The sequence below is a fragment of the Taeniopygia guttata genome, chromosome 4 (genome assembly GCF_048771995.1).
Source record: "Taeniopygia guttata chromosome 4, bTaeGut7.mat, whole genome shotgun sequence".
NCBI lineage: Eukaryota > Metazoa > Chordata > Aves > Passeriformes > Estrildidae > Taeniopygia > Taeniopygia guttata.
The window spans coordinates 29,119,241-29,135,064 of NC_133028.1; the positions used below are offsets into that span (position 1 = coordinate 29,119,241).

The window sequence follows — 15,824 nt, forward strand, 5'->3', positions numbered from 1 at the left end:
TCACTATCAAAGTATTAAAGCTTAAAATTAAGACCTAAGTTTATATTTTAATCAATGTAAAACTAAAAAAAAATAGAAAATGTAATACCTATGTATACCTATTTTTTAAAGACAAACACTGTATTGAAGCACCTTGCTCTCGTATGGAAAAGGGCTCTAATTAATTTGGTTTTTTATTTGCATAGCAGAAAATTTGAAAGATTTACTTGAAATATGTCCACTCAGATTTTGTGGCCTAAATCCAGACTGACATCTGAGAATATTACTTTTATGCTGCAGATTTTTATTTTTGAATAATTGATCTAATTGATTTGCAATTGCATGCCTATGTACTCAGGATTCCTGAAAAAATATCCTTTCAATTAAAGCCCCCTAAAAATGAGGATCAAATAGCTGTGGAATTTTTGGGCTGAGGTAGTGGGTTCCTGTGCTTTTTTTATTACTGACTCTTGTTCCGCAGAATGGGTTGTGGGGAAAGACCATAGTTTGAAAGTGAATCTAGACAGGGAACTACCACAAGTAGTTTGACCATGAGCTCTATCTGTTATCCATCTATTTGTTATCCACAGGCCCTCTAGACCTGTGATGAGCACCAACTATTTCACTACATATTTCTAAAACATCTCCAGAGATGGAAAAATGGATGCAAATATTGTGTTCAAATTGCATTGAATGGTATTCAATGGTATTGTAACGTCCTTTGGTAGAAGGCTGAATTAGTGTTGCCTGAGGGGCAGTAACTTTTTTAATTCCTGATTTTGAGTGCTGAGCTTTCAACTTTAATAGTGTGTAAGAGTTTTAAAAGTCTGACAACTTTAAAAGTAGAAATTTCTGTCATGAAAAGTCATAAAGGTGTCAGTCTTACTAGGATTAAGCTCTAGGATTGGAGCTCTTGGATCTACTGCAGAATGTGTTTAGAGTAATCATTGGAGAATGGTAACCTGCAGCTTCTGTATAGATGAGTTTGATGGAACTGTGATGCATGTTTTGCTAGGATATTTTTACAGTTTTATCAGGTACTGACCAACAAAAACTCATGAGGCTCAAGTATCTTGGACTCCTCTCCAGCTGCTTTTAGTTGTTTCTTTATTCTGATGCATAAAGTCTGGCACTGCGTTCTGGAGTTTTCTAGTTTCTTAAAATTTCCCCAGTTCCCCATTTCATTTCCAATCTTATGCTGCCTTTCATTCCACCAAAGCAAATCATGCATCAGCTTTTCTTTTTCCTCCCTCCATCCAAGCCACACTCTTCTACTTTATCTTAATATTTTCATTTGCATATTTCTTCCTTAATCGTTACTCTAGCAGCATGCTTTTCCCAAATGCTATTTACTTAGATGGCTGGAAGCAGGAAGTGGGGTCTCTGCTGTCAGTGTCTTGGTATAGAGATCTATAGCAGCTGGTAGAAGCAATTACACTGAATGTTTCTTGCATCACCCCTAGGGGACAGAATAACCACTAAAAAAGACCCCAGTACTGACAGTAAAGGGACCAGCCCCTGCAAAACCTGAATTTCTTTCCTTTAAGACAGCTGTAATATATGGATTTGTATAAACAGAGAGTCTTAAAATTTTTGTAAATGTTCTAGGGGGAAATCTATCTCCTCCCATAGATTTTCTGATAATTTTTTTTAAATCCATTCTGAAACATTAATTGACAAGGGATAATTTCATTTTTAAAGGTTAACACATAGTTATAAACTGAAGACAGTATCACAGTGTGAAGTATTCAGATACCCAGGGTAGTTAGGGCTGTCTCACCTCTAGCACTGTGGTTAACCTTAATCACACAGTAGCAGACAGCCACTTCCTCATCTTCTAGCAGTGGGATGGGAAAGAGACTTGGAAATGTAAAAGTGAGAAAAAAACTTGTGGGTTGAGATAGAGACAGGTTAACAAGCAGAGTAAAGGCCACACAAGCCTTTACTTCCTTACTTACTAAAGGAGAATAAGCCATGCAAATAAAGCAAGACAAGGAATTGATTCACTGCTTCCTGTGGTCAGGCAGGTTCAGCCATCCTCAGGCAAGCTGGGCTCCATTAGATGTAACAGAGACCTGGGAAGACAAATGCACTGAATGTGTGTGTGCATTTCCTATGTCTTCCCCAAAGCTTTTATTAGGAAGCACAATTATTGTATGCTATGGAGTCTCCCTTTCGTAAGTTGGGGTCAGCTGTCCCAGCTGTGTCCCCTCCCAGCTTCTTGTGCACCTCCAAACAACTCAGTGGTGGGACAAGGTGAGAAGCAGGGTGAGCCATGACACTGTGCCAGCGCTGCTCAGCAACAGCTGAAACATGTCTGTGTTATCAGCACTTTTGGTCACAAATCCAAAACATAGCACCATATCAACTGCTGTAAAGGAACCAGTTATTATTTAGCTACCATAGCAAAATCAGTTCAGTGACTGGTACTGAATTCCCATATGTCATTTTTACTTCTTCAGAAGAGTTTTTGTTTAAGTGTAATAAGTGAAGTGGCCTTCACTTACTAAGTGGCTAAGTGTTTCATCCAGGCAGCTCCAGTGGACAGCAGAATAGTTTTCTGGTAGTCCCAAACACTAAACAACAGGGGTTAACCTATTGTGATGCACTAAACCCCTACATTAGCCTAATCTACATTTTGACTGTCAAAGAACAACTTTCTTTTCTGGCAGGCCACCTGCTTCCACATAATGTTCATATGGCCTGTGAAAGTATTTTGAGAGTTGTGCTAGTTCCAATTACTATCCCTACAGCTATCTTTTCTTCAGATTCTGTCACTGAGTTGAAATAATAATTGGCAGTAATGACAGAATATTTAAGTGTATGAAGTTATATATTTTAATAGTTGGTTGCTTTGTCCTACTACCGTCTTCTAGGATTTATGAGCCAGGAAATTTTAAAAGGGGTTTTAGATTCCAGGACTAATAGTGATAATTCACAGATGTTGATGGGACACCTTTTTTAACCAATTCAGAAATGAGGCATATCATTTGAGACTAACTGGGAAAAAAGGGTACTTGAGACCTGTAGAGAAACAATGTCAAAAGTGTCAAAATGGTCTACATATCTGTCTCCATGTTCTATGAAATTGTTGAAATATGAAACCTGATGAGCAACAGATTTGTGAGTTTATGTACAGATAAGTAAGAAAATGCTGTTTGCCAAAAGTCAGGTAAGCTCTAAACGTGTCACCAGCATGGGGTTTGTGGTGGGGCAGACTATTTGATCAGACAAAGATCATAGGATCAGTGCAGAAGTATGCTTTCTTGACCAAGCATAACACTTGAGGTGTTCTGGTGTTGCTCTGTGTGACATTCTGGTGGAAAGTAAGATTAGTTGCAGAAGCAGCATGAAGCTAAGCCCCCCCCACAGGATTGCCTTTTCCCAGATGCTTTCTGAGAGTAACTCAGGACCCGAGGGCTTTATATATCATTACTTGGAGTGAAATCTTGGACACTTTAATAAACTGGCAGTTTTAATTCCAGGAGTGTTGCCACAGAACATTTCTGAACCATTGTAAAATTCTGCACTCAGAGCTCCTAGTTTTGTGTCTGAAGGTTTTGGTGAAGACTGGGAGAGCTCTTCTAGCTGATAGCTCCTTTAAAGTTTGGGAGATGGTTATGCAGAGCAAGAATCTGTTTGAAAGAACTGTTATTTTGACATAGTGACAGTTCCTCAGAGGAGTTAATATTTGTCTTCTAGTTCCTTTTTCTGTAAGTTCAGTGTCATTAACAAAACTTACTACAGTGGTCTTGGAAGTACCAATGATGCATCTTTGTTCTCCTGAGAGACCTCCTATGTAATCATGTTGTTATTATGTAAGAGTAGTGAACTCCAGGCTTCTATTTAGTTTTTGGGGATATTATCTGTGAATCACTTCCTTCAGAGATTATTTAGGAATCTAAAGAGGTGCAGGGAGAGACAGACACAGATTATGTACTTCACGTTTCTTGAAGGCACATTAATTTTCTAGAGAAGAAACTATATACCTTGGGTGTTTCCAAAGGGTTTCTCCCTAGTATCTCAGCAGTACTGTCAAACTGCCACTTTGTGAAAATAATCAAAGGTCAAACGTTTTTGTAGCAGCACATTTCTAAATGCATTACGTCATGTATTTCCATCTCTGTGAAATGAAGAACCAAAAAGTAAGGGAAGCTCCCCTAGGGAGGAGTTTCTTCTGCCTGCTCAAGGAGGATGCTGTTCCAAAAGATGAGTAAGCATCACTTTTCCAAAAGCCACTTGCAGCAAATGCTACTTCATAAATATTGTGCATTTCATGCCATAGGGCAATTGCCAAATGTATGAAGATGGTTTGCTCTTTGGCTGATCACATCTGAAGGTCCTTATCAGCATAATCCTGAGAAGGTTACTGCTTGCCAGCTGTAGTGAGAGCCTTGCTGAAGGACAAGGAAGGTTTACCTTTTGTCATTATTTCTGTGTTCCTCATGATGTTATAAAAGGATGGTGCATGTTTGGGATGGACAAATCCAGCTACTAATGTGTTTTGGTGTGGCCTGCAGTGAAACATATGAACATATGGGGCTGTATATACATACTGAGTAAGGTTTTTGAAGATCTGCTGTAGGTGAAGTGGGTTCCCTGTGAAACTAATGCAAGCAGAACTGATGCATCAGTCCCAAGGATTTCCTATGATAGAGTTATATCTGTACGTGGCCCTTTTACAGCATTTTAAACACATTCCAGCTTCCTATGCTTGTAAATACTTCAATATAATAATGTCCTTACCTGAGTGAAACGGGATCAACTAACAGAATTGTTGGCTGTACTACATTTAAGTAGTCTGCTAGAAATACAACTTTAGTGAGCATCAAAACAATTTTTTCTACTTTGGGATTTTCCCACACTGGAAACCTGACGGTTAACCTTTTGGCCACCCAGCATGAAAACAGAATTGTGCTACTTTTATCTACATGGGAGCATATTAAATAAGCCTGAAGTCAAATATAAACGAAGGAAGTTAGGAACAGCGTTGCTTTGAAAACCTTTTTATTTTAATAATTTGCAAAGATTCTCATTGATGGAAGACAGATTACTTTGTGAACAAAAATTCAAAGAAAGCTACTCATTTGAAATAAATTAAACTACTGTTGCAAACATATTTTTGACTGCAAGCGAAATGTATCTTTAGTAGTAAACATTGGCTTCTTTAGCTAAAATAGACACTCCTTTATCTCAGTTGGAAAAAGCAAGAGAACACTGATTTGACTTGGAATAAAGTGGTGAGATTTTTATGTGATACTGTTGGAGCTTTTTGCCTCACATGCACACACAGAATGTATACTTTATTTGTTCTGTAAAACATTGTTCATTTTTTGTGATATTCTCAGAATCTGGTAATTGGAGTATTAGTCTGGGTTTCGACAATGGATTCTTGTAGATTACTTGTCCAGAGCTTGTAGGCATCAAATTTTTAATTTCCAAAAATCCTGTATCTGGCATTTAAGCTTATCTCTATGAGAAAACTAGGTATTTTGTCTCAGAATAAAACTTATTTCTTACTGACCTAATGTTACACAAGACTCACACTTGACAAAGAGCATTTCTTTTGTGTTTTTTAATAAAAAGAGTAATGAGGTACTGCTTTATCTTCTGCATTTTACTCCCAGTGAATTTGAGTCATATCATTGCCATTTTTTGATACTGTCATAACTACTGCAAAATTTTAGCTGTTTCAATGTTACTGTGGCCTTGTACCTTGTGTTAGGCCTTGCGTTGTGTTATGACAATGTAAAGTTATTGCATGGGTTTCACTGGAAGGCCATGCAGGTTAATTCATGTTACACCAAATTCTGAAAGGAAATGTTTCTGAGATAAGACAGACAGTAAAATGAACATGGGACATGGGACCAGAAATAGAGATTATCCCTTGCTTCAAGGAACTTCAAGGAGTACATGGAGACCTTTGGTGAGAACACCAGATTTTCAGGGCATTTGACTTGTCTCTGTTGATAGACACAGCACATGAAAGATGAACCCAAAATGGAGGGTGGGTTTTGAATGATGAATTTGCTTGATAAGAAGTCTAGATTTTCTTCACACAAGTTTTTACTGTGAATAGAGGGAGAAAATACTGTGGAGTGTCACTCTGAAGAGGTTCTGTAAGAAATGCTTTTAATTTACTTTAAAACATCAAAAATCTTAATCTAAAGGACTACTGCTTTGTGACACACGTGGTGGTATTATTACAAGTAGAATATTGGGTGGTCCTCTTCAAATACAATACTTGCAGGAAAGAGTTTTTAGTAATTAAGTCATTTAAACGTGTTACTGAGAAAGCATTATCATCATATTTTCATTTGTATAATAAATTTGAAACTTTTGAGGCCTTTCCCTCAAATATTTTGGGCTATTTGAAATATGTTTATAGCATATATTGACAGCACGCTGAATCAAAGAATGATAGTCTCCCTTCAGAAAAGTATCCTGCCAAATTAATCTTTGGTCTTCAATTTAATTTTTACTTACCTTGTTTCAATAAAAAGTGTTTCCCTCTCTTTCCTTTGCCCAAGTGTGGTTTGTATATAATTGTTGAATCTATTTAATAAATTTTAGAATGGGCTTTGAAATATCCTCCATGGGAGATTTAGGGGTGTGTATACACAGTTCTGTGTTATGGATCAGCAGGAATATAGACTGAGATAATTTTTTCTGATTTAAACACCCAAAAAAATTGCTGTGTTCTCTCTGCAGTCCATCTGCAAGAGTATGGCACAGGAGGATGGGATGAAATGTGGAGCATCAAGGTACCAGAGATTGAGGAAGGAAGGACAGAAGGATGATAATCATAATTTGTTTGATTACAACTCTTAACCCTTAAAATTTTTTGAGAATAGGGAAAAGATAATATATAATTTGTGAATTCTTATAAACTTCAGTCTTGCCTCTTTTTGTTTCCTTCTTGAGTTGTGAAGTTGAAAGAATGGAAAGTTTGTCTACCAACTAGATTCTTGGTTTTAGCTGTGGACTTTCCCCTCCTTTATTTCGAATGACAAAGCAGGTCAGTATGCATGTGCATGTATACCAGAGAAAAGCAGCTATGCCTAAAATTAAGGTAAAACTGCTATTAGGAGATTCGTGACTTTCTGTGTGATGGAATTATGTGTGTCTGTTTTTTAAAAGACAGAGAATTGTAACGTGATACAAGATCATAGCAATTAGTAGGCATGATTGCCAAGAGGATTAGTAAACATGTAGCATAAAAAAATGTGCTTTCATGAAAGTTTTTGAAAATACTTGCTAATCGCAGAGAGATTTAGTCTGGATAAGCTCTTGAAACTTCAAATAGAAATTGGAAACCTAGTGGATCTTGTTCACTCCTTCACCAACAGTACCTTCCCTGAGGTATTCAACATCTACTTTCTGTGTCTTGTTCACAGAATCATAGAATATTTTGGAAGGGACCTTAAAGATCATCTAGTACCCAATCCCTCCACCATGGACAGGGACAGTTTCTACTGTCTGGCTTCCCCTAGACCAGGTTACTCAGAGCCCCATCCAACCTGGCCTGGAACAGTTCCGGGGCATCCACAGCTTCTGTGGGCAACCTGTGCCAGCGTCTGACCACCGTTCTTTTGTTCTCAGTAAAGAATATCTTTCTAGCATCTCATCTTATTCTACCCTCTGACAGTTTAAAGCCATTCTCCCTTGTCCCATCTCTATGTGCCCATGTAAAAAGTCCCTCTCCAGCTCTCTTGCAGACCCCCTGTAGGTCCTGGAAGGATGCTCTAAGGTCTCCCTGGAATCCTTGAGGCTGAACAATTCCAGCTTTCTGAGCCTTTCCTCACTGGAGATGTGTCTGTTGTGTCCATTGGTACAGTAAGATTGCCCAAGATGGGCATAAATAAATCAATAATGAGCAATTGGTATTGTCACTAAAATTTTCATACTTGGCTCACTGCATTATCATTTGCAAATGTTGGGGAAAACAGAAGATGCTTCACTGTTATGTGTTGAGATCAATTTCCTAAACGAATGCCTGAAGAAGTGCAAAACGAGGTAATACTTTAGAACATCCTAGTTTTTATTTAGAATATTTGTTACTTCCCAGTAATTATGGCTTTTATACAAGAGAAAATGTTCTCTCTGACACATAAATTATTAAGCATAATAGAAGCAATAAAGCTCTGAAAAGAAATTGGATAAAAAATAATGTTATTTCCAAAGAAAGTTTTATTTGTCAGTTTGCCGATTGTGTGCCTGGAGTCGTCTGTAGTCAGACTTCGCTTTTAGTTGGGCATTTAATATATGGATCAGTGATCCAATACATATTAAGCCTTGTTTATGTTTATTTAAATTCATGTTGGATCAATAGCCAAAAGAAGTTTTGATTCTTTCAGATCAAACCACCAAGTTCAAAATAAAGTGGTGGTTTTACTCCTTAGAATAAAATAATGCTCACTTGAAGTAGGTGGTGCTTGCTGCTGGAAAGGTGGTATTTTCTTTTTTCATAATCTGTAAGCTCCTGTGGCCTTACAAATCTTCATAATCTGTAAACTCCTGTGGCCTAGGTTTTGCAACAAATAACTGGTTTTGTGGGGTAGACCCAGGCATCTATCTGGCTTAAAAATAACACCACCAAAAGAAAAGTTCTCAGAGCAGTTCCCTTATCCAGTTTGATGTTTGGAAAAGTGAAAATAAAGCACCAGAGCGAGGTCATGCAGGTATTGGGCCTTTAGGGAGGTACTCCTCATTATGGGGGCAGGCTGTATTCATATCAGGTTACCATGATTTTCAGCCAGAGCATGAAATATTGGCATTGCTATATAGTCAGAGGGAAACTAGACTGAAAAATGAGGCAGAAATTAAGGCTTTGCAAACCTGAGTACCGACATGCATATATTTTAAGCATGTCTTTAAAATTCCATGTTTGCAGCATGTTATTTTATACTTGTAGTAGCATAGAGTCCTTAAGATAATATTGAAATATATGTCTGAGAATTTAGCAAATATTTTTCTGAGCATCTCAAGGAAAATATTAAGCAGTAGTACCTGAGACAGTGAGAATTTCTTGAGAGCAAAGAATCTCAACATGCTCTCTAAATACTGACAGTGATAAAAACTAAAATGATATTGGAGAGTTACATTATCTAGAGATTTCCATGACTGTGTGTGATTGATTATGACTGATTACAATTTATTATCCATAAAAGTGTATGTAATATGCCCCTGAAGCTGTTTCGTTTCTGAAAATTGACTTTGCAGACATATTGCTTCATTTCTCGTGTTTGCAACCTGACTGTATTCACAGGCATGTTTCTAATAGTGATAAAATAACATATGTTTAAAAAAAAAGATAGATTATTAAACTTCTAATACAGGAATAATCAGTTCTGTCACTACAATTTCTATCAAAACAACTGACTTGTGTACTTCCACGTGAAGACATAGCTTGAATGCCACTGGACTGCTGAAGGATCAGTAAGACCAAAATGTTCAAACAGTGAGATAGGACAGCAATATTTTGTTTTGCATATGGGTACATTAGGAAAGAATTCAGCATCTTTCTGCCATTTTAAGATGACTGTAAGTCTGGCTATTTGGCTATTTTTTTCTCCCTATATTTAATTTGGTAATAATTTGAAAATTATAAAAAACATGAAGTATTTAAACAATAATTTAATCTCCTAATTACAACTGAGGCCATAAAATTTTAACTGCAGTAGTCTTATCAATGTTTTGTTTTTTGAGGATGTTGTCTGAAAAGCTGAAGAAAAGTGAGCCCAGTTCTTTGACTACTCGGTATAAATGTGTCTTTGCTTCTAATTGCTGAAATCTGTAATCTATTCTTAGGAGGCTTTTGTTAAACCAATTTGTGTTTGTATTTGAGGACACTTACCTTTTAGTGGACAGCCACTGCAGACATCTTACAACTTATGTTTGGGTTTAGCTGCTTCTCTGAAAAATAAAAGGCATTTGTCTATTTTCTTAGTTAAAAGAAAACATAATACTAGTTCTGTGTTCCTTAGTTAGATGGAGAATTTTAGGAATACTGTATTAAATGACAGGAATAATGAGCAAGTTGTAAGATTTCATTGATAAGATGTTGCATTCCTATTTTAACTTAATCAGCTAAATTACCTGTATGATTGCTTTTACTTCTAGGAATCAGTTTGGGTTTAGTTTCTTCATCTCTGAAAAAAATGCTGATACTTACATTTTCTCCAAGATAATGATTCCACAGAGGAGCTTGCCTCATTATGGTCTAAAAAGAGTTTTCAGATAGCAGTAGCATATTTTCTGTTAAAGGTTTGGCAGTGCCACAGAAAGATGTGAGAATTTAGAACATTTACAGTTTTGTACAACCAAGTTTACATTTAAATCAACTGGATGGGAAATATACCAGAAACTCCTGATGTAAGCTCTTCTGATATTTGAACTTAATGCTATATTATACTTTTGTAATTCTGGAATTACAATTATTCTCTTGTCTTTCTGAGTTCCCACAGATACTGTAGCTTTACACTGGACTATATTATGGAGACCTATTACTATCAAGAGCTGCACTCTGTATTAAGAAGCAATATAGGAAACTTGTTACTCTGTTCTCTTCTGGAATGATCAGAAAACTGAAATAGTTTTGGCAAAGCTGTTTGAAGTCTGCCTGCTGAAATTACAATGACTTCCTTGAGTTAAAGTTCCACTCTTTTATGATTCAGGAGCCGAAATTCTCTTTATTTTTTTCTCCTGAGGTTGGGTAGTACCAGCAATTGCATTACACAAAGATTTTTGCTAAAGTTGTAAAAGACTGAAAAGGATAGCAGTGTTGTTTCAGCTCTTACCATAGAAAAATACTTGGATGCATTTGAGTTTATGAATTATCACTTATGGTGAATGTGGCAATTGTAAATCAGAACCTTGTTCATAGATTGAAACTGTGTCCTCCTGTCTTTCAAGGTTACAGAAAACAGATCAGACCTCGAAGATTTACACCTTTATGCAACTCCGCGGGAGCAACGGTTTCGCATGTTTGCCAGTCTAGAATTTGAAGGACAGCTGTACATGACTCCACACGACTTCATCCAGGCTGTTACAAGTGATGAACCCAAACGTAAGCAGGAGCTTTATAATGCAAAAACTGGTGGGGAAAATGTCTGTGGAGTATATTATTTTCCCGTTTGTTTTGATTCCTACTTCTGTTTCTTATTGTAGTAGAAAGGTACTGCATCTTCAGAATTTTAATTGTGTCCAAAAGCATATAAACAAAATCCTGATTGTTACTAGATTATAAACATCAGTATGCTAGTTAAACATTCTTGTTTTAAAGATTGCAAACAGCTCAATAGTCATGAAATATGGCAAGTTAAATTGTGCCATTTGCATTGACACAGTTTCTTTCTGAGCAGGCCTGTATTGCTGTACAACTCCTGCTTCCTCTTTTGTATAGTTTCTCTGTAAGCAGGCAAGATACACATTCTCTAAAAGACTAAAGATAAGATAGAACATATAACTATATCATGTCTTTCTAAATAAAATGCTTTGAGTCAGAGTTTTAGTCCCCCAGGGGATCAACTTTCTACACTTAAACATTGCCAGAGTTAGTACTTGGTGTTAATTAATGAAAAATTAACTATCAACTTCAGGACATTTATTGTAAAATCTTTGCTTTAAGTATCAAAGAGTAACTAAATAGTAAGATGATCCCTTTCTGCTCTAGTTGGATTTCCTGGCCCTCAGGCTTGCAGCGCATTGGTAGTAGCACAGAGCTTCTGGAAAATGGGAATATCTTTGCTCAGGTGTGACATGTATGACCTTAAGTTTTCCTTTATTCAGTCTACACCACAAAGCTAGTATAGTGAACAGTCAAAAGCACTGCTAAAACAGTCAGAGAAAGTTTAAAATTCTGTGCAGATGTTGGATTTTTACCCCTTTGTTGTCTTAACAGTAATGAAATGAGGAAAGAATTTAGTCATGGCACATCAGTGATCAAAACTTCTGTAACTTTTGAATAAAGATATAATCTCATTGTAACAGTGAAGACAGAAGATAGGGCTTAGATGGTGAAAACTTGAAAAACTTTGAAACTCTTAGCAGAAAGGAAATATTTCCTTGTTTTGCTTTGCAGTTAAAAGAGAAGAAGCAGATTGCTTATCACACAAGTTAATACCAATACACATCAGCACTTTTTATCTATTTCCTCTGCTCAGACCTTTAATTCTTCCCTTTTTTGTTAGTGTGGAGTTGTGTTTCACTGTATATGGTCATGAAGCATTTGTGCTGTATATACTGGACATCATGAAAACATTTTGGTTTAACTCTGTTTTATGACAATTTTATTGGCTAGACCTCATTATATGTATGGTTTCTTATTAAAACTTTTCCATGCTGATAAATTTTCTGCTTCCTCCTCTTGCAAAGCAACTATTCAGATTTTAAAAACAAAACCAAACCAAAAATCATTAAGCTTATAAGGACATTCTGTTTATCTCATGAAAAAGGAGAAGAGATCTGGAGATGAGCAGTCAGGCACCCTTCTGAATTCAGTGCAGCAAACTTTGTTTCTATCCAAATTCTTTCTGTTTATCCAGTTCACCTCTGAGACCAAAAGCAAAACTAACCTGGGTGTCTTTTAGGTTTCCTGGTATCACAGATTAGATAGCTGACATAACTATTTTAAAGGATTATAACTAAGTAGAAGTGGATCACTTTGTTCTAGTGCAGGTCATATTGTCTGGGAAATTGAGACAGAAGGCTAATAAATAGGAAGTAATAGCTGAAACAGATAACCAAAGATTACCACATCCAGCTTCTCATCTCTGACTATGGTAATTTTGACCTTTGTACTGGAGCATTGCCAAAGTACCACTTTGTCTTTTTGGGCAAGTCAATTTTCTGTCTTGCTCTGTTGAGAGTAGTACATTTAAGGAAGGACTTTTTCTAATAATACATTCTAAACTTTTTTTTGGGGGGGACGTAATTTTATAAATAACTTGCAAGTTGTATATAATTGGGTCCATTCAGGCTGACGTACTAGACCATCTATATTTTGCATGATAAAAAAAGAACATATACCTGAGGTTTTTATGAATGAAAATTAGGAAGGTCTTGAGTTTTGTCCAGAAGGAAAAATGCCCTTTGAAGTATAGTAATAGAGTTCTTTATGTCTGCTTTATAGAAAAGTTAATAATACTAGGCCTGAATTATATTTGTGGTTGAATGAATGCGTCTGTTGTAGTTGAGTTACTTTGGAAATCATGTAAACTCTAAACTCTACAAAAGTCAAGAGGGAGTACACTTCCTTTTTTTGATTAAATACTAACTAATATGGTAAGAGTGTATTTTCTTTTATAAAATGTAAATTTGTACTCCAGGCATTTATTACAAAAAATATAAAATAAATGCTGTCATTAACTTGTTTCTGCCTTTATGGTGCAGGCTTTCATTTGGGAATATGCATTATTTTTAAGAGTCATTATTGATTCATTTTTATAATCTGAATGTATTTATATATTGAGAAAGCAAATTAAGAGAAAATGAAATATATTTTTTCCCCTTAGTGTTAACTGTAGTAGTTTTAGCTTAATGCTGAGCTGTAAGTGTATGTATATACACATAAATCTTCACTGACTTGTCTAGAAAGAAAATATGTATATAACATATGAGACTGGGAAACTACCTGATTGGAAAATTACATATATTTATTCTCCTCATTGTTTATGGTAGGCATAGACATACATCTATTTATATGGTAAATGAGATTGTTTTAGGGGACTTTTAAAAAAAATTTAACTGAAAAGCTTATGAAAATCTGTTAGCTCATGTTATGATGTTGCATGCTATAACTTCACCACAGTTAGAGTGGGATTTGTCAGCAGCCTTGGTGCAAACATTTACCAAGATGTAAAATTAAAATTTCAGTCAGTTTCTAACCATGAATTGATGGAAGACCATAGTGGGTAGCTTGTGTATTGTTTTAATTATTTAATGGAGCATGAAGTTCATTATGAGAAAAGGATTTCTAATAACACACCGTCTTTTGCACTATAAAAAGAAGCCTTTAGCCACCAAAAATTTGTTATGGATTTGACCACATAAAATGGTACTTTCTGGACCTTTGTGAATTCTAATATTCCCAATGCCTTATCGTAATATTGAATCTGTACAGATATTTGTCTTGAGAAGGTAGTGATGAGCCTCAAGTTTTGAATTCTTGAATGGTTGTGGACAACTCTTGTTCAATTATAACTACCAAGGACTGGAGCCTGACAGAGGCTGGAAAAGGAATCTGAGTTAGTAGGAAGGGATGAAGGGTATCTGAGCACTTGGTGTAGTTTCAAGGACTTTTTTTACGTATTTGCTTTTAAAAGTATGAGTAGTCCATGAGGCAAGGGTTGTAATCCAGGTCTCCTTACAATTTGCATTTTAATACTACTTCTACTAAATAATCATTTCAGAATATTGATACCAGAATATTGATAGAGGGCATGAATGCCCTCTATTTCCTGTTAAATGTTTTAAGGATGTATTTTGGAGGTTGAAAGTCTTTTCCCTCACTGAAGAAGAGTTGGATTAAAAACTACGTCTGAATGGATTTTTTATAAAGTTAGGACTTTAGGTACATATTAAGTTAAAGGGCTTTTTAATAACATAAAGACAATTACACTCATAAAATAAGACAAATATTTCTTTGTCTAGAAAACACAGTATAAATGTAATCCAATTTTGGTGACACCGTATTGGCATAATTAAATTCTGTGCATTCATAACATCTTTTTTTGCAGGTGCTAAAAAGTGGCGATCCCTTTCAAAGCAGGTGAGCAATAATTCCTGTGTGGTCTTATAACCATACATTTTGGTAGTTGATTTTGTTTGTGATGTAAATGTAGAAGCACAGGGGAGTTTAATTTCTTCATTTTTGTCACTTCAGACTCAACTGAATACAGACTTTCAGATACTTTAGCTGCGGTGCCTCTTTTGTTGAATTGACTGACTTTCTCAAGCATCTGTCAGTTTCTCCCTCAGTCTATATCTGACTGCATTTCTTGGTGTCTAGGTGTAATAGGTGTATCCAAATCTGCCTGAAATATTTATGCCACTCTCTCCCTTTTGTGATGTTTAAGTGCCTGGTTTTTTTTGGTTTTTGTTTTTTGTTTTTTAATTTATATAAGTGCAAAAGGCCCCTGTCTGTTTCCCTGTATTTTAAGTAAAGCACAGGGAAGCGAAGTTTGCTTTAGTTCAGGTCGAGTGTTTTAAAAGAACAGTTGCTTGGATTTTCTATGAAAACCTTGCTGAAATCCAGGGGGACTTACCCTTGGCTTCAGTCAATATGAGCAGTGATGAGTTTTTCAGCCACAAATACATTACATGTCTCTCTCCAGCTCAGCAAACACCTAGTATTCATGCAGATGAGTAATTCTTGCAACAATCATGTGCAAAAATTTATGGAGTGCTTGAGTACTTGCAAAATCATTGTGGTAACTGAAGCTCAATTAACTGGTAGATTTGCATGCAGTTCCTTGTCTTTTGTATTGATATCCTAGAATTTCATCATTATCTATTAACTACTTCATTAAATACTGAAATATATGCTTTTAAATTTTTTAAACCTTATTTTTTAGGAGCTGAATCAGATCCTTATGGAGACACCACCGGTTTGGAAAGGATCATCCAAACTTTTCCGTAATCTTAATGAGAAAGGTAATTGAGAAGAATTCATTTTCCTGAACCAAATTATCATTCTATTGAATTTTTACTTAAATCTGAGTCACATTTTGAAAAATAAAAAAAAGTGCTTGCTGTTGCTTTCTGCATTTTACAGCATGGAAAAGTTCCATGTAATCTCTACAGTGTTTTAATGATGCCAACTTCCAACTACCCTATTTAAGTGA

At 35.9% G+C, this 15,824-nt stretch overlaps 1 protein-coding gene across 9 annotated transcripts in view; it reads left to right on the plus strand.

Moving 5' to 3' along the window:
* Positions 1-15,824, plus strand: part of MICU3 (mitochondrial calcium uptake family member 3) — a 52,076-nt gene that overhangs the window by 1,376 nt on the left and 34,876 nt on the right. For all 9 annotated transcript variants that reach the window (XM_041715760.2, XM_030271150.4, XM_072928223.1 and 6 more), the window contains exons 2-4: positions 10,894-11,047; positions 14,718-14,749; positions 15,555-15,633. In XM_041715760.2, the coding sequence (XP_041571694.2) occupies positions 10,894-11,047; positions 14,718-14,749; positions 15,555-15,633 (265 nt within the window). The remainder of the gene's footprint in view (positions 1-10,893; positions 11,048-14,717; positions 14,750-15,554; positions 15,634-15,824) is intronic.